The sequence below is a fragment of the Coffea arabica genome, chromosome 5c, assembly GCF_036785885.1.
Source record: "Coffea arabica cultivar ET-39 chromosome 5c, Coffea Arabica ET-39 HiFi, whole genome shotgun sequence".
In the NCBI taxonomy this organism is placed as follows: Eukaryota; Viridiplantae; Streptophyta; class Magnoliopsida; order Gentianales; family Rubiaceae; genus Coffea; species Coffea arabica.
This window is the reverse complement of record NC_092319.1, coordinates 43,264,983-43,287,390: the sequence shown is the minus strand read 5'-3', so window position 1 is coordinate 43,287,390 and position 22,408 is coordinate 43,264,983. Positions and strand designations below refer to the sequence as shown.

The window sequence follows — 22,408 nt, the reverse complement described above, 5'->3', positions numbered from 1 at the left end:
CTCGTTGACGGATGTGTTGATTTTGCAACTAATGCTAGCAGCTAACAATGGGATGTCTGGTGCCAGGTTAGTAAGGCACTCTTGGCAGAATATGTAGCGGCAAAAATGCGGAATAGGGTTGGGTTTAGAGCACATGAACAAGCCTTCCCCTGTTATACCTTCTCAGCTAACAAGTACTGTCATGAGGAGCATTGACTTTGAGGTGATGAAGCTTTTCTTTCATTCCTCGTTAAGTTGATTCCTCTTGAAATAGGTTGTAAATTCTCTGGTACATTTTTTGTCACAGCATGATATGTGATGTCTAAGAGAGAGAGACCTATTGAACCGTTTTGCTTCTGAAATTTCACAACGCCAAGCACAAGGAGAGAGCAAAGAACACGCTTTTGTAATGGTTAGATTCTCTTCTTAAATATAAGTTCCATTGTGAGACCTGCTTGATAGGGTGTTAATTGTTGGTTATTTTATTGTTAATTTTCTCCTTTATCCTTGCCAAATATTGTTTTAATTATTAATATTTACTTATATTTGGTATTGGACTCAATTTCAGGAAGTGAAACAGAAAACTACAAAAATGAGGGACTTTTTGGAAATAATTGGGATTTCAAACAACCGGGCCCACATGGTGCTACAAAGAGATTGCATTTCCTTTGCTGATTAGGAGATTGGAGTCCTACGGGCAATAGGAAACTAAAAGCAAGGAATTCGGTAGAGCCCCACTTTTGATTTGATTCTCAATTTCAGCAGGGGACCACAGGGATAAGAAGCTTTAGTCATTGTTGGCTTTAAAAAGGAGACAAACGTACAGAGAACTCTTATCAATCAATAGTTTTAGTTTAGGCTTTTAGCATATTTTTAGTTTTCTTTTCTTAGCTCTTTCGCATGGTTGTTCTCCATTAATGGAGGACTAACCTCTTAATTCTAGTCAAGGGAACAACTGAAGATTTAGTTCAACAATTACTGTGAGATCGAAATTATTTTAATCGCTTCCTCATTTATTGGTATTTATGTGTTTCCTGTTTTTAATTGTTTTAGTCCTTATGTATGATTGATTAGTGCACAATAATTAATTATTCATATAGGCTATTTTGCTAAATAGGGGTAATTGAATCCGTAATTGTTCGTTATCCCTATCTCAGTAGCAACTGGCGTAATTGGGTTTATGTCTGGGGAGCATACGATCTAGCTTAAACAAACCCTCGTAGCGTGTTTGTTAGTTAGGATTGGGCCTTTCTAATTATTAATGCAATCTAGAAATTAAATCCTACGGTCGTACCTAGGGTTGTTTTTGGGTTAGAGAAATAGTTAACGGTCGTACCTTAACTATCGGGAAATTAAGGAAAGGTTGGTCGTTTATCACGTGCATGACAACTATAACTAATCTATTAATAAATGTGGAATTATCTGTGAATCAATGATCAGTGCCTGAACCATTTCTGAAGTGTACCCTTGGCTAGAGTTTTCCCTTAATTATTTCTCGTAATCAATTATTTTTTGCAGTTAATTTATTTAGTTAGCATTTAATCCAAAACCCCCCATACCTTGGACTCTAGAAGAAACGAATTATCCCTAGTCCCTGTGAATTCGACCCTACTCACCGCTATATACAAAATCTGTATTTTTCTCGAGTAGGTACTTATTATTGAACAGGTTCGGCACCTATCACTGCTCTCTCTCTCTCTCTCAAGGGTACTGTGTCCATCTTCCCAGAGCTATCAGCTCGCTGAAGACTTGGGCAGAGCGTTTTCCGACCGGGCAATTTTTCAAACTTTTGTGGATGCTGAGACTACTGTAACGGATGCCACTCTTAAGGTAATAGCCACCGTATAAACTATAAGCATTTTGCGGTTTCTGTATGTCCATATGTTTTAAACAGAAGCCGTCATACCCATGAAGTGTTCTGGTGTAATGTGTCCTACACAGAAGCCTCTGGCGTCCAACTTAACCTTCGTATATGAAAAACACAAGTAACAGAAGAATTCCTCCTCTTGAGGAATGATAGCACAGATTGTTATGGCTTTGTTTAGGAAACTTCAGAGAAGTATCATTTTGTGGAGTGTATCTTGAGCTCATGTTGTGTGTGGATGGAAATTTTGATACGATTTTCTGTATCTAGTTGATAATTGAATATTGACGAATAAGATGAACAACATCCATTGGCTAACTATCATCTTACAGCGCATGGTTAATCGATTGTGAATCTTCTTGCAGAGTATATTAGGTCTTTTGAGATCCATGTATGCCCTCGTTACCTTGGAAGAAGACTCTGCGTTTCTCCGATACGGCTTCCTGTCAGTAGACAATGCTGCAGCAGTGAGAAAAGAAGTTGCAAAGCTTTGTGGGGAACTGAGACCGCATGCACTTTCGTTAGTCAGCTCCTTTGGCATTCCTGATGCGTTCTTGAGCCCTATAGCCTTCAATTGGTTAGAGACAAACTCTTGGTCCTCTGTTCAACACTAGCTTCTTGTACCTGATAATATTTGCATGTACTGAGGAAAAATCGAAACATCTCCGGCTCATAGCGTCTGCCAATAAACTTCTCTTGGATTCAATGAATGAAAGACCTTGTAGTGTATGTATTATATTCGCAATATTCGGTTAACTGTGTTGTTAATTGTCACTTTTAGTCAAAGGGTCTTTAGGTATTGAAATTGTCAAATGATACAACCAAATGCTGTTGTGATGTGTCCATGGGAATTTACATTCTTGTTTCTTTTCTTGATTCTCTCATCAAGCTGATATATTTCCATCAATTCAGTAGATGGGAATAATTTGATTCCCGGCCCTCCACATTCATGGTTGGTGGTGCCGTGAGTCAGTAGTTGCTTTATGAACATGTGCTGGTGGAGACCACGATTTGGATGTATGGTTAGGCATTTGCATATATTGTAGGATCTTGTCTGGGCACACTTAGTCATAGGTATAGACCATTATGAGCATCTAGAGGTTGAAAGTTCAATGTTGGGCAAATCTTTTCTTTAATTTTTCACACCCTTTCTCTGAGAATCTTTTACTCATGTCTTCTTTTGAGTTCCAAAATCCTGTTTGACAAATTAATTTATTTGTTACAAATTTTTTAGCAAATTTAATTATAGTAGTACATTAAAAAAATTTCTCAAAGTTTATAAATTATGCATTTAAAAATATCTAAAAGTTTTTATATCTTAAAATTTTTTTCTACAACTTTTATAGTAAATTACAGTAAAATTTTAGACAAACTATCAAAAATTCATTTGACAAACGAGACCCACATTGCATCCGACGAGACTTTTATACCATTCTAGTTATTGTTATCATAAGTACCATTTTTTGCATTAACTTGTGAAGACCCAACCAAAAGCCACGGAAAAGAAAAACAAAAAAAATAAATGGAAGATACATGCTGCTGCATTGCTCCGTTGAAGAAAGAAACAAAGCTTCTTTTTTTTTTTTTTTTTTTCTGTTTTTAACACTTCTCTCCAGCGTTAGGCAATGAATTATGAGAACATTGGGGTAATGTAGTGTAAGCATAGGCACAGATAAGTTTTGTCACATATGCAAAGTTGCATTGCTCGATTGCAAGTGTAGTAGTCACTTTACCCAAATACATGAATGCTGCCACAAGAACAAAAAGTTGGTTTGGTCTATGGATTCAATTATTTCAATGGTACCCACAAGGCCACAAGCCGTGTGGTCCTGAATTGGTCGTTGGACATCATCTCTAGTCTTTTCTTGGAGCAGTACTTTTTTTTATTTATTAGTTTTCCAACCTGGTAGGAAATTTCGTTTTGTTAAAAGTGAAATGGAAGATAAGTAATGGATTCCCTGCTTTCTAACGCTAGCTGTTTGAATGTTGACCATCTCTGCCTGCAAAAAATATAGTTCAACTGTTCAACTTCAAACAAAGCATTTTACCTTCATCTGTTAAAGAGTTTCCCTTGAAGATGGCTGACACCGTGCTTAGTTTTGTTGGTGTGATCTTGGATAAGATACTTCCACTTGCTGCCGACGAGATCAGCCGGGTATGGGGTGTAGAGAAAGACCTTCAGAAGCTTGCGAAGAAAGTAGAGATGATGGAAGCTTTGATTTTTGATGCTAAGTGCAAGCAATCAACAAGCAAAGCCGTGCAGCTCTGGCTCAAAAGGCTCCGGTCCATAGCACGTGATGCTGAGATCGTGTTGGATGACTTCGGATATGAAGTTCTGCGGCAGAAGGTTGAGAATCGGAAGCGCGACAAGGTACGCAACTTCTTTTCTTCCTCAAATCCTATTTCCTTTCGTACAGAGATGGCTAACAAGATCAAGAATGTTAGCGCATCTCTAGAGGAAGCTTACAGAGAAGCAAATCAAATCGGGCTTCATCCAGCTCAAATACGCATGACATCTGCTGATCAAAAAGAGGATCGGTCGACTGATCCTTTTGTGGACGAGTCACAAACGGTGGGAAGGGGAGTTGAGGCATCTCAAGTTGTAAGCATGTTAATTAGCTCAGACTATAAGAAGGATTTACCTGTCATCTCAATAGTTGGGATGGGTGGCCAGGGTAAAACAACCCTTGCACAGCTGGTGCTAAAAAATGAGTGTGTAGCAAAGCACTTTGATAAAACAATATGGGTGTGTGTGTCTGATGATTTCAAAGTGGAGAGGCTGTTGAACGAGATGCTACAATCCCTTGAGGGAAAAAGTGCTGAGACGACAAACACGGAAGCACTGGTGAGGAAGCTTCAAGAAAATCTGAAAGGAAAAAATTACTTGCTTGTGCTTGATGATATTTGGAATGAGAATCGAGAGAAATGGGATGGCATGAGGGGACGTTTGTTGGCAATAGGGGGTGCTCCAGGAAGCAAAATATTGGCTACCACACGTAGTGATGAGGTAGCCACAGCAATGCAAGCATCTCGTTTACATCATCTGGACATCCTCTCAGATGATCATAGCTGGATGTTGTTTGAAAAACTAGCTTTTGCAGACGGTGGTGCAAGAAAGACTCAATATCTGGCGGACATTGGCAGAAGGATACTGAAAAAGTGTGGCGGCGTGCCATTAGCAATCAAAGTGATTGGGGGTTTGTTGTATTCCAAAAAGGATGGCTCGGAATGGTTGAAGCTTGAGAAGAGTGAAATATGGAATGAGTCTACCAACACTGAAGGTGGAGTCATGTCTGTCCTGAAGCTGAGTTACGAAAACTTACCTTCATTGTCAGTGAAACAATGCTTTGCAAGTTGTTCCATTTTCCCGAAGGACGCTGACATGAGAAAAGAAAGCTTGATACAGATTTGGATGGCCCAGGGATTGATTAATGATGCCAAGGGAGGAGGTCATTTGCAAATGGAGGATATAGGCAGCGACTGCTTCAACGTATTGCTTCGGAGTTCTTTGTTGCAAGCTGGTTATAAGAATTCCATTAACGGAATTCGGAGCTGCCGGATGCACGACCTTGTGCATGATCTTTCACTGCGAGTGTCAAATAATTGTTTCTTAAATACAGAGAATGGCATGGTGGTCAGTCATAATGATGAAGTTGTGCATTTGACCGTTGTTCTGAGTCGAGGAAAGATGTTAAAGAATATCGAAGGGATTCCTCCAAATTTGCAAACGCTTTATTATATTGGGGATGATGGTATTATGCTTGAAGACATCTTGGAAAGTTCTAAATACCTTTCTGTATTAAAAGTAGACTGCAGGGCTGTTACTCATCTCCCGAATGCAGTGGGTGATATGAAACATTTAAGACATCTTGATATCAGTCGAACTGGTATCACCGCTCTGCCAGATTCGATCACAAAGCTCTACAATTTGATGACCTTGAAAGTAAGTCGCTTGGAAGAGATACCTAAGAAGTTCAGCAATTTAATTAACTTGAGGCATCTCGAGTTTTCCATGGTTTTTGGGGGTTGGCCCCGATGTTTGTTCCCTGGGATTGGGCAGCTGGCTAATCTTCGGACGCTGCCCTACTTCATGGTAAGCCAAGACAAGGGATGTCAGCTTGAGGAGCTGGAACACTTGCGCAACCTCCAAGGCGAGCTAGAAATTTTTGGACTTGAGAATGTGAGCAGCTTTGAATCGGCAGCAAAAGCAAAGTTGTCCGAAAAATCAAGCATTCAAAGTTTAACACTTGAATGGGATGATACAAATGAAGATTGCGATGACGACAATATCAATAGTGTCATGGAAGGTCTCCAACCTCACCCAGACTTGAAAAGTTTAGCCATTAATGGTTTCAAAGGTTCAAGGTTTCCGTCGTGGATGGTGGCAAAGGATCACGTGACGGTACTCCTAAGGAATCTGGTACACCTCAGGTTGGAGAAATTGGGTAAGTGTGAACAAGTACCATCACTAGGGGACTTGCCTTGTCTCGAGTCCTTAGCGATGGTCTCCTTACACAATGTGAAGCGCATTGGGGCAGAATTCTATGGTCTCCTTACACATCTCGATATTAATGCAAGGAGCAGTGCTTCTTGTAGTAGCAGCACCAGTAGCAGAGAGGCGAAACCAGTCACTCTGTTTCCGAAACTACAGCATTTTAGGCTGCGGAACATGAAAAGGCTAGAGGAGTGGTCAGATGCAATGGTTCCCTCGAATTCGTCTTCATCAATTAAGGTATTCCCTAGTCTCCGGTACTTGGAACCTATGTTTTCAGAACCGGACCGGATAGCGACTCGGCCGAGGTCAGGGGTCAGGGGTCAATGGGTTCGACCGGGGGTCGATAGGGGTCGAACCGGATGACGTCATAAATAAAAATTATTTTAAAATTAAAATGTTATATATATAATATCTAATAATATATTGATATTAATAAAGGCATATTCATATATATTTGATGTTTCAAATATATTTAACAAGAAAATACAAAGAAATTAGAACAATCAAGTAGCAATTTATATTATTTAATAAATATTAACAAGTTTAGAATTAAAATTATGAATTTAATTGAAAAATAACATCAAATTTTAGGACAATATTTATAAAGTATCAAATATTTGAGGTATATCAATAAGTTTTAACAATTTAGGGGGTCAAAACATAATATTAAAAAGTTTGAATTTTTTTTTTAAAAAAATACTGTTGAACCGGAAAAACCGGTTTTTTCCCGGTCAAACCCGGTCAAACCCGGTTTTTGACCGGCTTTGACCGGGTTTTAAATTTCCGGTTTTCTAATGTGACTCGGACCGGCTACCTGGCCGGTTCCCGGTTCAACCGGTTCGACCGGCCGGTCCGGTCCGAGTTTGAAAACAGAGCTTGGAACTCGGTGGCTTCTCTGACGACCTTGATCATTTCCCGTGGCCACACTCCACCACCAATCTCGTCTCTCTGGAGAGTCTTGGATTGTATGGATGGCCAAAAATCACGTCTCTCCCAGACCAACTTCAGCATCTCTCTACCTTGGGAACTTTACTTCTTTGCAGGTTTGAGGGGTTGGAAGTTCTTCCAGAGTGGATGGGTAGCCTTCGGAATCTTCGAAAATTGGTGACTAGTAATTGCTCTAACCTCAGACAATTGCCCTCTGCAGAAGCAATGCGACACCTCACCAATTTAAATTATCTATCTATCACCAGGTGTCCTCTTTTAGCAGAGAGATGCACCAAAGGAAGTGGCGCAGAGTGGCCCAAGATTGCACATATTCCCCGTATTCATATCTATCCGTTGAACAAAGTTTGGACAATGTTTTAAGCAGTTAATATTTCCAATGTTTTAATGTACGTATTGATATCTATCTGTTCTGTTTTTAACTGTAAGTTGTAAGTTAATATTTCCAATGTTCTGTTTTTATTCTACTTATTCGGTTTGTTTATAATTCTATTGGTGCTTTTTTTTTTTTTTTTTTTTATAATCCCCGGAAGGAACAAGGAAATTCTTTTTTTTTTTTAATAAAAAACTGCTTCCTTAAAATGTTACTATATTACTGCCAAATCCCGACTCTTCCTTCAATTGCTCTTTTACATTTGTTGCACCTCCATTGCTCCAACAAAACCATATTGTCAAATTACCACTTCAAAACAAATCCTTTTATACACAGAGTCAAATTGACATTAAATTGCCCAAAATCATATATGGTGTTAAAACCAGAAAATTGAGGGAAAAAAACACCGATTTAATTTACTAGTTTTTGCCTATAAATTGCAAGAGTTTACCACCAAGAAAAAGATTGAAATCACAATAACCAACCAAAAAAATAATAATAATAAGAGTTTCATAAAAGAAACCATAGCCACCAGATTTTTGGTCCCCGAAATTAACACTCTGGTGGTCTAATAGCATGATAAATCTTTTCATTTTGCAAATAAACTCTCTGGATATTGTGTTTAGCCATTGCTTGAAGTGGTTCTGGTTTTTGGTTGGCGATTTCAATGTGGAAGGAATGACATGAAACAGTGGCTGATGATGGTGGTTGATCAGGAAAATGCTACAAAATAGAGTACAGCTGAATGTACTCGCGCTAATAGACATGCAGAGCAAAAGAGACAGAACTCTGCTTCGGCTCCCTATTGCAAGTTTAATATCCCAATGCGCTTTATCTAGTCCAGCTGATCCACATAAAAAGATGGTGAACATACATCTTTCTACAACTTGTATTATCTGATTTTGCTCCCGCAAGGAGTCAAGAATTTTTGAGTCATATTAGTTTGGCAAGAGCAGCTACAGATCCTCAGAAATGCCTAAAATTTGCATCTCTGGTCAAAGTTCCATTCTGAGTATTTCGACTCCCATTGTACAAGTTTTTACTGCCATGACACGACAATAAATCAAGTTTTAACTTTGTCATTCATGCTATCAGCTTGCTTCAAGCTGAAAATATTATGCCTTCGTCCTTTAACAAGGTGCTCCAGTTCCACGACTTTGCACTTGAGAATCTCAACTTCTTTGGACAAATCTTCATCTCGTTGCTTCAATGCCTAATATGAATGACAACAAATTAATTTCTCATATGAAAAAAAGAAGCAGAAGGAATTCACATTGAGAGAAATAACCTCAACTCTACTCGGTTTCCTGCGCAGAAAAATGTTTAACTCCATGATTTCCTACGTGCTCAAAAACTAATTGAAGAAATAAGCATGTTTCATGTCAAATTAGTGAAGAAAATGCGCAAAGTTAGCAAAGGGATAATTTCATGGACTTTACTCTGATACTCTGCTGCAAAAAAAAGGACCAAGAAACTACTGCTTGATTGCTCAACAATGTATTAAATAAAAAAAAAAACAAAAAGAATAATGTCAAGAAATTCTTGACAATAACTATGTCGCATAGACAGGCACTTCTCTTCCCTGTGAATGATATGATTAAGCATCTTCTAGCTATAGTGTATGGCTTTACCTAGCTAGCTAGCATACTGCACAGACACAAATGACCAAAGCAACAGAAGCTAAGAACCCATGATAATCTGCCATATCAAAATTTCACAGCAGACATGTGCAGCCTATTTCAGTACTAGATGCACAATGTTTCTAGATGGTAATTTAGCAATCTACAGTATAGCAATGAGTTGTGATGTGGGTGAATAAAAATGTATCATATACACCTTTAGATGATGATTGTTTAGGAGCATGTCGTACAAATAAAGGCAACCAACTTTCTTAGCATATGCATTATATGGTCTCCACAGTCATTTATGCTTTATCACAAATGACCATGCACCATGAGACCATGAGGAAATCAAAGTGTACAGGGTCCTCCAAGTTGCTTTTATTTTCTGAGCACTCCAAGTTCCTAGATATCAGAATGATTAAATATAGGCAGTCTTTACAATATTCAACAGATAAAATGGTGAGCCATGTTCAAGTCTTAACAAGTCTCTTAACAAGCGATGTGGTTTGACCAACTCATGTTCACTTTACAATTAGCAAAAGAAATATCACACCAGATGTCCTTCAAGTGTCATAGCCTTACACATGTAAGCCATAAAAATCATGGGATATTGGAAGTGTTCCTATCCCATACTTCTTAAAAAGGACTTTGATGAAACTAGCGAAATTGAAACAGGTAAATTTAAAAAATGAGGTGATTAGAAAAAATAACGAATGGAATTCATCACTGCAGAACGCAGGACTCACCATAACAAGGAAACAATAACAACTGGCATTGATCAGTGCAGAACATTGAACTTACCATAAGAATAAGTCATTAACAGAACAAGATTCAATTCTCCTTATCCACTTTACCTTCCTTTAAACAAACAATTTTATGATATGTGTCCCATCTTGATTTTTAAATATTCACAAGTCTTTACAGTGTGCCATTTAATTCATTATAATGTTCTTTTGGACCTAACAAAGGCGTTCCAGATGAGATGTCCACAAAACCATTAGAATTTCACAAGCGTAGGACATTTACAGGATCCCATCAGGGGAATGTCCATATCCTACATTTTTTGGCAGTTGATCCGGTTGCTATCTTTATGTAGACAGTTCAAAGGGAACAAGTGACTTTGGAAAGTGATGTATACCAGAATATGACAACAGAAAAGCACTCATCACAGCAAAATGGAGAACTATTTTAATAATAGGTCATCATAAAAGTCCAGACAATCATTTTCCCCATTGAACATACCGCCTAATTATTTTGAAAGAGAAATCTTAAAGAGAATAGAGACAAAAAGCATCAGAAAAGGAGAAAAAAGAAACTACATGAACAAAAAATACAGACCTCTAGTTCTTGTTTACGCATTTCTTCCTTTCTAGCTTCTGATCTAGCATTTCTTTGCACTTCAAAGAGAACAGCCACTCCGACTACCTAATAAAAAGAAATGGACCATGAGATAGTGTCTTAAGCAGAAAGACAAAGAAAGAGAATCACAACAAATAACTTGAAAGAGTATGCACATCCAGTTTTAGCACTACAAAATAACACAAGTAAATAATTTCATCTTACACCTCCAAACAACTGTGCTTGTTACAATTTGTTTCCCGAACGGTAATCTTACTACTTGCACCCAACAATACACCATTTCCAATTTGGCCTAAAACTGTAAAATTTGTTACCTTTACTTGAAAACAAACGAGAACAAGTATAAAGCATGTCGTCCTTCAGAAGAGATCCTACTTTTCACCATATAGTCATGAAAATTAAGTGCCATCTGTTGGTTGATTCTACAAGTTGCACTCTTTCACGTGATTCATGGATATAGTTGAGTCACAACTCACAATATCCATCACCAGTGGCGGAGGCAATGGGGGAGCAGCAGCAGCAGTAGCCCCGAACTTCTGACAAACTGCATTTTTACTTCTAACATTATATAAATTTGATTTTATCTCCTAACTTTTCCCCAAAAGATTTTGTTATACTTTCTTGCCCTCCCCTCCGTTTGATTTTTTCCCTCAAAATATTATGGTCCTTTCTCCTCTTTAAATGTACCTTCAATTAATTTTCATAGTTCTTCGTGTTATTAGTTTGTCCATAGAGGGTTAATTTTTCATTTAACCATATGTAGCATTGCACTGTAGGTGCAAATCTTTTACTTCCATATATAGAATTTGTTCATAGGTGTACTCTCTTATTACTTCCTTCTTGCCTAGAAAAGTGCTCCATTTGATTCAGTCAGTTTTTGTTCTTCTTTGCAACCATCATTTGTAGTGATAAAAAATTAAACCTTTTACTTCTTAATTAACTTTCTTTAAATACAAAGAACAACAAATTTTGTTGTAGAACAACTTAAGCGTATTGTAGAACAATCATTGACAGCCTAATGACAAATATTTTCAATTTTAAAAAACACATAAAGGGGAAAAAATTCAAGAACAGTGAGATCCTTCTAAGATATATAAATCTTTCTTGTCTGACAAGCATGTTTTGTTTTGTCCTTTCAGGCATAAAATATTGGTACTTTTATATTGTTGAAAGAGTTAAATACAACAAAAGAAAGCAGAACGCACAAAATTGCTCAAATATAAAGCAAGATGGCATTTATGTCTTGAAGTGGACAGGATCACTACCCACAATGACCATCAGAGTTAGTCAAGCATGGTCAAATTCTAAATATCACTGAAAAGAAACATACCTATTGTTATTTGTTAATACAACAATTATTAACAACAATAGACCAAAAGGCAGGACATCCTCACCAGAGCAAATTGAGAGCAAGTCAAACCACGGGGTAGAAAAATCAATTACACGCTAAAAAAATTCAAGACAAAGGACTTAAGAATAATGAACTCAGAGACCCAATCTAAAATGATACACGAGAAGAAATTCAGTATTACCGTAAAAACAAAGAGTTCACCCAACAGGTCAGCAGCAGCTTGAACAGCTTTTTCTTCATTCAGAGGGCGAATTGCAACGTCTGTCGCATGTCCATAAATTTGCCTCTGTATAGTTGTTGTTAATCTGTGGTTTGCCTGATGCAAGCACAGAAAAGAATCTGTGAAGTCTATGCAGGAAAGAAAATCCCCATAAGCAGAGAAGAAAGAGCATCATTCTAATATACTACTCACAGATTCTTCCACCAACTCTGATGAAAGATTCAGCTTTTACAGATCTCCTACGCCCTTATACCCTTACAGTTCGACACAATACAGGTATGGCTTCAAATTGCAATAATGCAATATCAAGTTCCCTGAGTCATTATTTGCTTACAGCTATCACGCAAACGTGTGAGTGCACTTCTTATAACTACAATCTTTGTTTCCAAGCAAGGGCCAACATTGAATAACAAAGCAGTGACATGTTTCAGATCATTTCGTGATGTCCTTTAGGGCCTAAATACATTTGTTACAGTCGCAATGGTTTCCAAATGGCTTCTATCCAAAGCAAATAAAAAATACAATAGCCTTATTCTTTCTCGATGCTTTTTGTTTCCTCTTTAACGCTACCAATTGTTTTATTATATATTTATCTTCAAATAATGTTATAGCTTTGAAATTATTCTCCAAAACATCATTCCATCAATCCTTCATAGAATATCTGGGCTCCTTGTTATTTTCCACAAACATAATGCAGACGACTCATGACAAATCAGAAGATCAATTCTAAGAAATATCAGAAGATAATACTGAAGGGGAAAGCAAATCTAACTACACCAACTTACAAGATTCTACAGCAGCAGAATTTACTGAGCATTAACATTACAATCAAGATATCTTGCAGTATCATTCAATTTCAATTATAACCCAGAAAAACAAAAGAACTAAATAGCTAAAAAACCTGAGCTGCAAAAAGGGATGTAGTATCATCAAGTAGAAACTAGACCTGGGCAATATTGGTGATGAACAATCTAAATTGAGGGTGAAAGGTAGCCTCTTTCTTGATGCGTCTAGCAATGGGTTTGCAGATTGTCTTTAAGGCAAGTGTTCCTAGCTTTGCTACTGGTAATATCATTACTACTGCTCTACAAAATTATCAACTTGAAAAACATCAAACTACTTGGCTTTGTCTTGATGGGTAATTCTGAATTATGTGAAAAAGATTGAGGAGAAATCATGAAGACCCACCCGGTATTTGATTTTTGGACTGAAAGGAAAAAGGAGTTGGGGATTTGAGGACCCGTTGATTAAGTGGAGCTGTCTAGACTCTCGAGTGTGGACAACTAGGAGCCTTCAGTACCACGAGTGGCTACCTCTTTTCATCTTTGCATTTTATCGTGGGGTTTTCTGAGTTCTTTCACGTGGTTGATGGCACCCAAAAAAAAAAAAAAAAAAAATCCGATCCAAAAAGAAATGGACAAAACACACTCCATGGGTTTATACGTGCCATTTCATACTTTTATAGGCCATGATAGAGTACTACGTTTGGAGAATGGATTTTTCTTTAAATTTTTTGGGGTAATTTTGTCTGAATGAATCCTCCAAAATATGAAAATGTCAATCAATTTGTCACCTTTAAATTCTGCCTCTTCTAGATTATATAATTGCACCGCACCAATCCATGCCTTCATATATTTAGTGTGTTTGGATTGTAAGTTATTTGAAATATTTTTACTGTAGCATTTTTTGTGATGTGATGTATGTGAGATAAAAAGGTAATTGGGAAGATAAAAAGGTGTATTGGAAATTGTAATGGTGATGTCAGCAAATATATTTGGCCAAATAATTGGCTGTCCAAACACACTAATTATTAGCCTTTCTACTAATTTGGCCCCTTATCTATCAACAGTCGTTTCAATACTTCCCCTTATTTAAGATAGTGAAATTGACCAATTGTGTGTGTGTATGTGTATTTTTTCGGTTACAAAGGAGAGGCTTTTTATTTTTTTATTTTTTTTTATTTTTATTTTTTGAAGGACAAAGGAGAGGCCTAAGGCCCCTTAAATTGGAATTAGACGAGGGGTAGCTACCCTAATGATATTTGCTCCTAGAAGCTCTCTAAGTGCTGCTAATGAAACTAAGTAATAAGAATGGAAATAAAGGGTGTAAACTAAAGTAGTAGTACATTTGAGAGTCGAATTGATACACATCATAACTCGAGGGGCCATATAGAAAAAAGTATTTATAGAGCACTCAAGTATCACATATTCGCAATTGGAGGGCTTTATTGAAATTAATTCTTTCGAAAATCCATGATTACTGCGTTATGGATTAGTTAAAAACACTACAAAACTCTACAAGGCTAAAAGCGTTAATTAAAAATCTTTTATTTAGTGCAGCATATTATATTATTGGTTTTTCCAATTTAGTTCTCAACATTTTTTCTAGAGTCCAACTAGTATCACTTTGACTATTTGGAGCTACCTTTAGATTTGCGCTTCATATCAATTCATTTCAGCAGTATTGTAGAGTTTCCATTATCGCATTTTAGTTGTCTCTGTTTCGGAGTAGGAGACGGTCCTACACGCAGGCAACAGCAGCACAGGCGGGGGCCTCTCTAATTGATCATAGGCCCTCTGCTTTTTTCAGTTTTGTCAATTGACTTTTTGCTGAATTAAATAAACCTGATCCCAGAACTAAATAAACCTCTCTAATTGACTTTTCCTTTTGTCAAAGGCCCTCTGCTTGACTCAGGTCCTCTAGCAGTTTAGTTATCTGTGAGGTTGAATTTCCTTCTCTCCTTCACAATTGGCGGTGCAAGCTTTCCAAATCACATGGTATGGTAAATGTTTATCTATGTTGAATTTTCAAACTAAAAACCTTTTTACTTTTTTCCAGACTAATTCAGTTACTTTGGCGTCACTAACTACATCCCTATATTATGGATTGACTTGCCTTTAGTAAGTTGGCCACCGATGAGAGATTTTAAATTCCCACTGAATTGTAGATTGAGTATTCGAACTCGTGCGATTGTAGTTTAAAAAAATTCAGAGAACGTGTAGTAATACACATATTTGTTTTAAACTACAGAGAACGTGTAGTAATACACATATTTGATCTAGATGAGTCTTTTCCCTTTAGCTCCTCGCATAATAGCCAAGTTGGGCTTTTGCTCCCCTTAGAATAGGATAGAATATGTTATAGATTTTTTCACTTGAAACAAAAAAAAAAAAAAAGACAAATTACATTTCACCCCCTAGTGGTTTAGCATTTTTTATATAATTCTCTTATGGTTTCAAAAATTATACATAATCCCCTCATGGTTTGGATTAAAATGTCAAAGTGACGGAAATAGTTATTCGTAACGGAACTTCTAAAAATGTCGAAATTGCCCTTATAAATACATGACACACTAACCTGCTTATGGTTTAATGCTTTACTATATAACCCCCTTATAATTTTCAAAATATATACATAACCCCCCCTTGATTAATAAATAATTTTCAACTTTACATAAGGGTATTTTTGACATTTTAGATGACTCCGTTACGAATGATTATTCCTGTCACTTTAACACTTTAATCCAAATTATGAGGGAGCTATATATAGTTTCTGAAACTATAGGGGGTTATGTAAAAAAAGCGCTAAACCACAAGGAGGTAAAGTGGAATTTGCTCAAAAAAAAAAAAGAGAATACTCTAATTCTAAAACAGCAAATTTTGGGTGCATTGTGAGAAAATGAATAGCTCCTAAACGAAATGGGTTCCAGCTTTCTTTATGGTCTAGCAGTATTTGGCATTAATTAATATAGCCAGTACTGATAATTCAAATTCATGAAAATTTCTAAATCGCTCATAGCAGGAAGATAGAAATTGCTTAAAGTTCCATTGATATCAAGAAGGGCAAACTCCAATTTAACCCCTTGTGATTTAGTATTTTTTTACATAATCTCCCTATGCTTTTAAAAGCTATACATAACCCTCTTATGGTTTGGATTAAAGTATCAAAGTGACAGAAATGATCATTCATAACGGAGTTACCTAAAATATAAAAAATACTCTTATGTAAAGTTGAAAATTACTTATTAATCAAGGGGGGGTTATGTGTATTTTTTGAAAATCATAAGGGGGTTATATAGTAAAGTATTAAACCATAAAGAGGTTATATGGTAAAACATAAAAACTATACACGGTTAGTGTGTCATGTATTTATAAGGGTAATTTCGACATTTTCAAAAGTTCCATTACGAATGACTATTTCCGTAACTTTGACACTTCAATCTAAACTATAAGGGGGTTATTTATAGTTTTTGAAACCATAGCGGGTTATGTAAGAAAGCACTAAATCACGGGGGGTAAAATGTAATTTGCCCTATCAAAAAATTGATCCCAAACTTTAGGGAGAGAAAAAAGAAAGGAAGAAAGATTCTTAACCATTGCGATAGATCACTGTGAAATCTAAATTTTCTTGATAATGACATATCAATGTAAAGTTTTTATGCATTTCCATGCCATCTTGCCAACATTGCACAGAGTGTGAATCAATCATTGCTGACAGGTTGTCGAAGCCTGTGCAATAATAAAATTAAACCTAATTACCAGTTAAAATGACCAAAACCCAATTCCAAGTACTGGAGCAGGGACTTTAGGTGTGCAATGGGTTACTTGATTCACCCTGTTCCCGAAGAGTTTGCTTGATCCGATATACCCGAATGGAATGGTTATTTCTTTTCACAAATAATTATGAATTTGTAGATAGGGCAAGTAGGGTCGTATCCACAGAGACTGGGTATATTTGTTTCTTAAGAAATCCAAAGTAACACAGGGGGGTGATTTTGTAGGAACGACGATAATTAAATAAATTCAAATAAGAAAATAAAAATAAACAACTAACTAGAAATTAAACCACAATTCACTGAACTTAGGATAACAATAATTAAAGGCCTAAATCAATTAAAACAAGGAAACAATTAAAAATAAAATAAAGTAGGCAACTAAAAATCAAATTGCAATTTACTAAAATCAAGGTAATATTAATTAAAGATCTAGCCAAGGAATAACTTTAGCAATGGTTCACCTAGTTGATCATTGAAACAAAGGCAACTCCAATTATTCACTGATAAATAGGTTATAACTGCCAAACAAGCGATGACAGTCAACCCCTCCTTACTGTGTCGGTGATCAAGGTACGCCCGTTAATCACTTCTCTAATTGGAAAACAATCCCAGGTACGCTCGTAAGATTTAATTCCCCAATTGCCTTACGTATTAGAGGAGCCCTATTCTAACCAAATAACGCACTACCAGGGTTATTTTAGATTAACCCGCGTATTCCCCTGACACAAACCCAATCATGCCAGTTATCACTATTTTGAGACAATTAAACAATTGCGGATTTAACGTCCCAATTGACAATAGATTACCCAATCAACTAATTATCTGGATCCAAGACAATCAATTAATTAAACAATCACAAGCATTGCAAATAAGGAATATGCGAATACTAATAAATAAAAGGAAAAGAATAAATTAGATCGATCTCACAATTTTTAGGTGAACCAGAGCCTTCATTGCTCCTTGACTAGAATTGAAAAATTAGTTCATAATTGATGAATTAAACCCACAGGAAATTGAAGAGAAAGCAGCGGTCATCATCCTTTGCAAATTGAAAATTCCACTCGTCCAAATATTGGGTAAATAATAAAGCTACAAAAAGTAATTCATAGATTTCCCTTCGTCTGACACACAAGGAGGAAAAGAAACTATTGAGAAACTCCCAGGAAAGAAAAGTCAAAGTTCTAAGCTAATCTCTCGTACGGAAAACTAAGAAAAGCAAGGTAGTCCTCCTGTGCCATGCGTGAGAGAGGCTAAGGAAGAAATCATCTTCCTTTTGTTAACAAGTCAACAACTGCGGCTCCCCAAAGCTACTGCTAACCCTTTTGTTCCTAAGCTAAAGACGAAAGACTCAGCATCAAGCCAGCCGTCCATCTGATTCTCTTTTCCTTCTCTTTATTGCGGCAGCTCACCAGGAGGAAGAAGCCCTTCGTCCGTCATTTCTTTGCGGAAATTATCAAAGTGGGCGTGACATCTTCTTTTTCAAAAATGTTCCTGAGACAAGCTTTATCATCTGAACTCTTTTCCTGTTAAATTGGCATCTGCTATCATATTTTTGTTCTACTCCCTGAAATATACACAAATTAAGAAAATTAAGTAGAATCCAGCAATTAATCCACATCAAGTCAGATAATAAGAAAAATTAATAATAAAATAAATAGATAAATTGCAACCTATCAATTGCCACTGTTTTACCTACCAAATCAAGAAGCCCCATCAGCCTCGTGCATTGTGTGGTTTTGTAACGATCTAATATGCCTCGACATAAAGAACCAAATCTTGTAATTTATGAACTTTTTGTCAAAATGTCAGAGATTTACTGCTTCGGTAATCCGATCGAACATCATATAAAATGGTAGCTGTTGACGCTTGGTCTTCCTTCATCTACTCCCAACAACCTATCATTTGGCTGTACCAAGATTGACATTGATTTTTCTTTTTTCTTTTTGTCAATATCTACTATCTAACTGGTTCTTTTACTGGATATGAAATTGATTAATGGTTCATACCAAAATTGTATGTGGCAGAAATTGTTCAGTATCAACATGTGCACTTGTAGACACCTGATAGATTACTATAATGCTCAAATGCCATATTCACAATAAGTTTATAGAAGTACCTCTTCTTTGTGCTCAGGATCCTGGTAGAAGTAAAAGAGTACACATATGGGTACAGAGGATGTAGACACGAAGAAAGTGTACACTTGCTTGTTATAATTTCCCCCCTAATTTTGAGTAAGTTTAGATACGCTTTGTAGCCGCATGAAAATGGAGCCTTACAAGTTGAGTTCTATCTAGAAAAAACTGATTGATATAAATTTTATAGTAATTTTTTTATATAAATTTGTACAATTTAAATATGAATATGAATTTGTTAACTTGTATGAGTAAGTTGGTATAATATTCATGATTACACCAAAACAATACAAATTTATGTTAAATGTAAAAAGAATTACACAAATCGATTTGAATTCGGCAAAACTCAACATATGAGGCCTGGATCCTGATTGTACAAATTAGGAGATGGAGTTGCTAATTAAATACTAGCATGTGCTTTGGTAGTTAAAAGAAAAGGAAACTGGAAAACAATTAGCTTGGCTGCCCACAAGCGCTATTGGTCGTCGAGGTTGATTGTTTATTCATTGTTTTAATAGGTCGTTGTCAGTATGATAGAAAAAATTACTGCAACATGGTTCATATGAATCCCATACCCTGCCTATAAATTGCGAGCCAGATCGACTAGCAATTCACACGACCAAAAAGAAACAATCCTAGAATCTCAAAAAAAAAATGGATTTGGCTAGAAATGGTGACCATACTGGTGAGCTTTTCCAAGCTCAAGCTCACATATGGAACCATATATTCAACTTCATAAATTCCATGTCCCTCAAATGTGCAATTCAATTAGGCATTCCAGACATTATTCACAAGCATGGCCAGCCAATGGCCCTTGCTCAATTGATCGATGCTCTTCCCATCAACAATGCAAAAGCCCCTTTTGTTTATCGTCTAATGCGGATTTTAATCCACTCGGGATTCTTCATCAAAGCAAAGATTCCCGATAATGAAGGCCAAGAGGGGTATGCACTCACTTCTGCTTCGAAACTTCTACTAGCAAATGACCCTTTTAGCGTGACACCGTTTCTACTTGCCATGCTTGATCCAATCTTGACTGATCCATGGCGCAATTTTAGCCAGTGGTTTCAAAACAATGAAGAAACCCCATTTCATACCTGTCATGGGACGTCATTTTGGGAGCTTGCAGGTCGCCAACCGCAGCTAAACCTGTTTTTCAATGAAGGCATGGCTAGTGATGCCCGGTTGGTTAGTACCATGGTTATCAAGAATTGTAAGGATGTTTTTATGGGGCTGAATTCATTGATTGATGTTGGAGGTGGAACTGGAACTGTGGCTAAGGCTATTGCTGATGCTTTTCCTCATCTGAAATGCTCTGTGCTTGATCTTCCTCATGTTGTTGATGGCTTGGAAAGTAGTAAGAACTTGGCCTATGTTGGAGGTGACATGTTTGAAGCCATTCCTCCAGCAGATGCTGTTTTACTGAAGGTATAAATCAGTCAGGGATAGTTTATTGGTTTAATAAATAACTTTTAGGAGCTTGTTTAACTTTCTGTACTTTGCCTCAGTTTCCACCATTTAAACTTCACCTGTTAAAGAAACAATTGTTAACCTCAAGTAAACAAGAAAGTATGCTATGGGCACATGCTTAATTTGGAAACTGCACCATGAAGAAAAGGATAAGCAAGTTTTAACAAACACAATATCAATACCCTTTTTTTTTTGTTTTAATTTCTTAAGATGGGATCTAGTACTGCTAATCATATCTTATGATTGATAGGGCAAATTGTATTTCATGTCCTCCGGAATATTCAAGGTATGGTTTCCACGTTCAAAAACGAAATTTCATAAAATGGAGTGAAACATCTTTGCCCCTTGTGTATGGGATCAAACATTATACCACCTTATTACTCTTCATTCACTAAACTTGGTGATACTTTAACGTTTTTGGTGGATAAAATAACGACAGTCTTGCCTTTTTTTCTTTTACTTCTCTCACACTCTCTATGATTTTCTTTTAATCATTTTAGTCAACAAATTTTACATGGGATATGTGAGTTTTCTGACAAATTCTTGAATGCTTTGCTAATGGTAGTGGATATTGCATAGTTGGAGCGATGAGGAATGTGTACAAATACTCAGGAAATGTAAAGAAGCAATTCCTAGCAAGGAAAAGGGAGGCAAGGTGATAATTATTGACATGCTGCTGAAAAGCCAGCAAAATGGAGATGATGATGCAGAGGCTATTGAAACCCAATTGTTCTTCGATATGCTGATGATGGTTGTAGTCAATGGAAGAGAAAGAAATGAGAAAGATTGGGAAAAGCTTTTCTGTGAGGCAGGCTTCCATGGCTATAAGATAACTCCAGTACTAGGCTTGAGATCGATCATTGAGGTTTATTATTATTAATAAGTTTATTGCACTTTGTTTGTGCTAAAGAGTGATGGATCTACGTTCAAGGCCTTCAAAATAAGTTTCCTTAAACATGGAACATATGTATTGATGCTATGATTTGTATTACCAAAATATGTCGATTAATAGTGAAGGAAGTATAACTCTATTAATCTTCAAATGATCTGATGGTCTAGAATTATCAACCTAAACTGCAAAACACATTAGTTTCAAATATCATCCATCAGTTCTTCATACAACGTCTGGGCTGCTTTCATTTTCTACAAATATGTTGCTGACAACTTATGACAAGAAAGAAGATTATTTTAAGCAATCTCGGAAAATAAAAGGTTTAAGAGGAAAGAATTCTTTTACCGTCAACTCACAAGATATTCTACGCTAATAGAATTTACTGCACGGAAATGACCATTAATTCTGCAATCAGGATTCTTGCATTAATCATCAATGTTTACAGTAACCCAGAAGTACAGAAGAGCTAAACAGCTAAATTAACTTGGGTGGAGAAAAAATGAATTTCTTATCCTGAAGTAGACACAGACCTGAGCAATATCAGTGACGAACGGTCCAAATTGAGAGTATACAAGTCAGCATCTCTCTTGATGTGTCTAGCAATTGGTTTAGAGATTTTGACAAGATTTGTGCGGCCAAAGAAATTCCCCCTATCATTAGCATTGCAATTATCTATATATACATGTGAGTACAGAACCCTACCAGCAATTACGCTAGGTCTCCTATTAATTAGGAGAAGAATATGCTAACTACTATATATACAAGAGATATATACCAAGTTGATACATATCTTGATAGATATATATCTTGACACCCCCCCTCAAGTTGGAGCATGGAAATCACAAATGCCCAACTTGCGAAGGAAAGATCCAAATTGCGATGTCCCAACGGCCTTAGTGAGAATATCAGCTAATTGCGCATGAGTAGACACATAAGCTGGGCGAATAGTGCCATCCTGTATGGCATCACGGACAAAATGACAGTCAACCTCAATATGCTTGGTGCGCTCATGAAAGACAGGATTAGCAGCAATATGTAGAGCAGCCTGACTATCACAATATAAGAGCATCGGTTGAGAATGGGAAATCCCAAGATCACATAATAAAGCTTTTAACCATTTTAACTCGGAAGTAGTTGTAGCCATGGAGCGA

General features: G+C 36.7%; 3 protein-coding genes and 1 pseudogene across 5 annotated transcripts in view; 3 read left to right on the top strand and 1 right to left on the bottom strand.

Moving 5' to 3' along the window:
- Positions 1–13,578, bottom strand: part of LOC113689940 (uncharacterized) — a 30,960-nt gene extending 17,382 nt beyond the window's left edge. Inside the window, exons 1-4 of one of the 2 annotated variants that reach the window (XM_027207760.2) lie at positions 13,155–13,559; positions 12,170–12,304; positions 10,617–10,703; positions 8,519–8,869 (exon numbers count right to left, since the gene is read on the bottom strand). In XM_027207760.2, the coding sequence (XP_027063561.1) occupies positions 8,720–8,869; positions 10,617–10,703; positions 12,170–12,304; positions 13,155–13,283 (501 nt within the window). In that variant the 5' untranslated portion in view covers positions 13,284–13,559 and the 3' untranslated portion in view covers positions 8,519–8,719. Of the gene's footprint in view, positions 1–8,518; positions 8,870–10,616; positions 10,704–12,169; positions 12,305–13,154 lie in introns of those variants that run through there. The other variant, XM_072051027.1, reaches the window with a different exon arrangement.
- On the top strand, positions 121–2,684 carry LOC113689941 (putative acyl-coenzyme A oxidase At3g06690; annotated as a pseudogene).
- Positions 3,751–7,754, top strand: LOC113689523 (putative disease resistance protein RGA3). The gene has a single exon (XM_072051026.1). It carries the CDS (start codon positions 3,921–3,923, stop codon positions 6,699–6,701), a length of 2,781 nt encoding a protein of 926 aa, XP_071907127.1. The 5' UTR covers positions 3,751–3,920; the 3' UTR covers positions 6,702–7,754.
- A 5,914-nt stretch (positions 13,579–19,492) lies between the features above and the next one.
- LOC113690048 (trans-resveratrol di-O-methyltransferase-like) lies at positions 19,493–21,408 on the top strand. 2 transcript variants are annotated; one of them, XM_027207867.2, is made up of 3 exons: positions 19,493–20,323; positions 20,616–20,651; positions 20,931–21,408. In XM_027207867.2, the coding sequence occupies exons 1-3, from the start codon at positions 19,550–19,552 to the stop codon at positions 21,243–21,245; spliced, it is 1,125 nt and encodes a 374-aa protein (XP_027063668.1). In that variant the 5' UTR covers positions 19,493–19,549; the 3' UTR covers positions 21,246–21,408. The 2 variants fall into 2 exon arrangements, with proteins under 2 accessions (XP_027063668.1, XP_027063669.1); XM_027207868.2 differs by lacking the exon at positions 20,616–20,651 and having other exon boundaries at positions 19,496–20,323.
- The last annotated feature ends 1,000 nt before the right edge of the window (positions 21,409–22,408 follow it).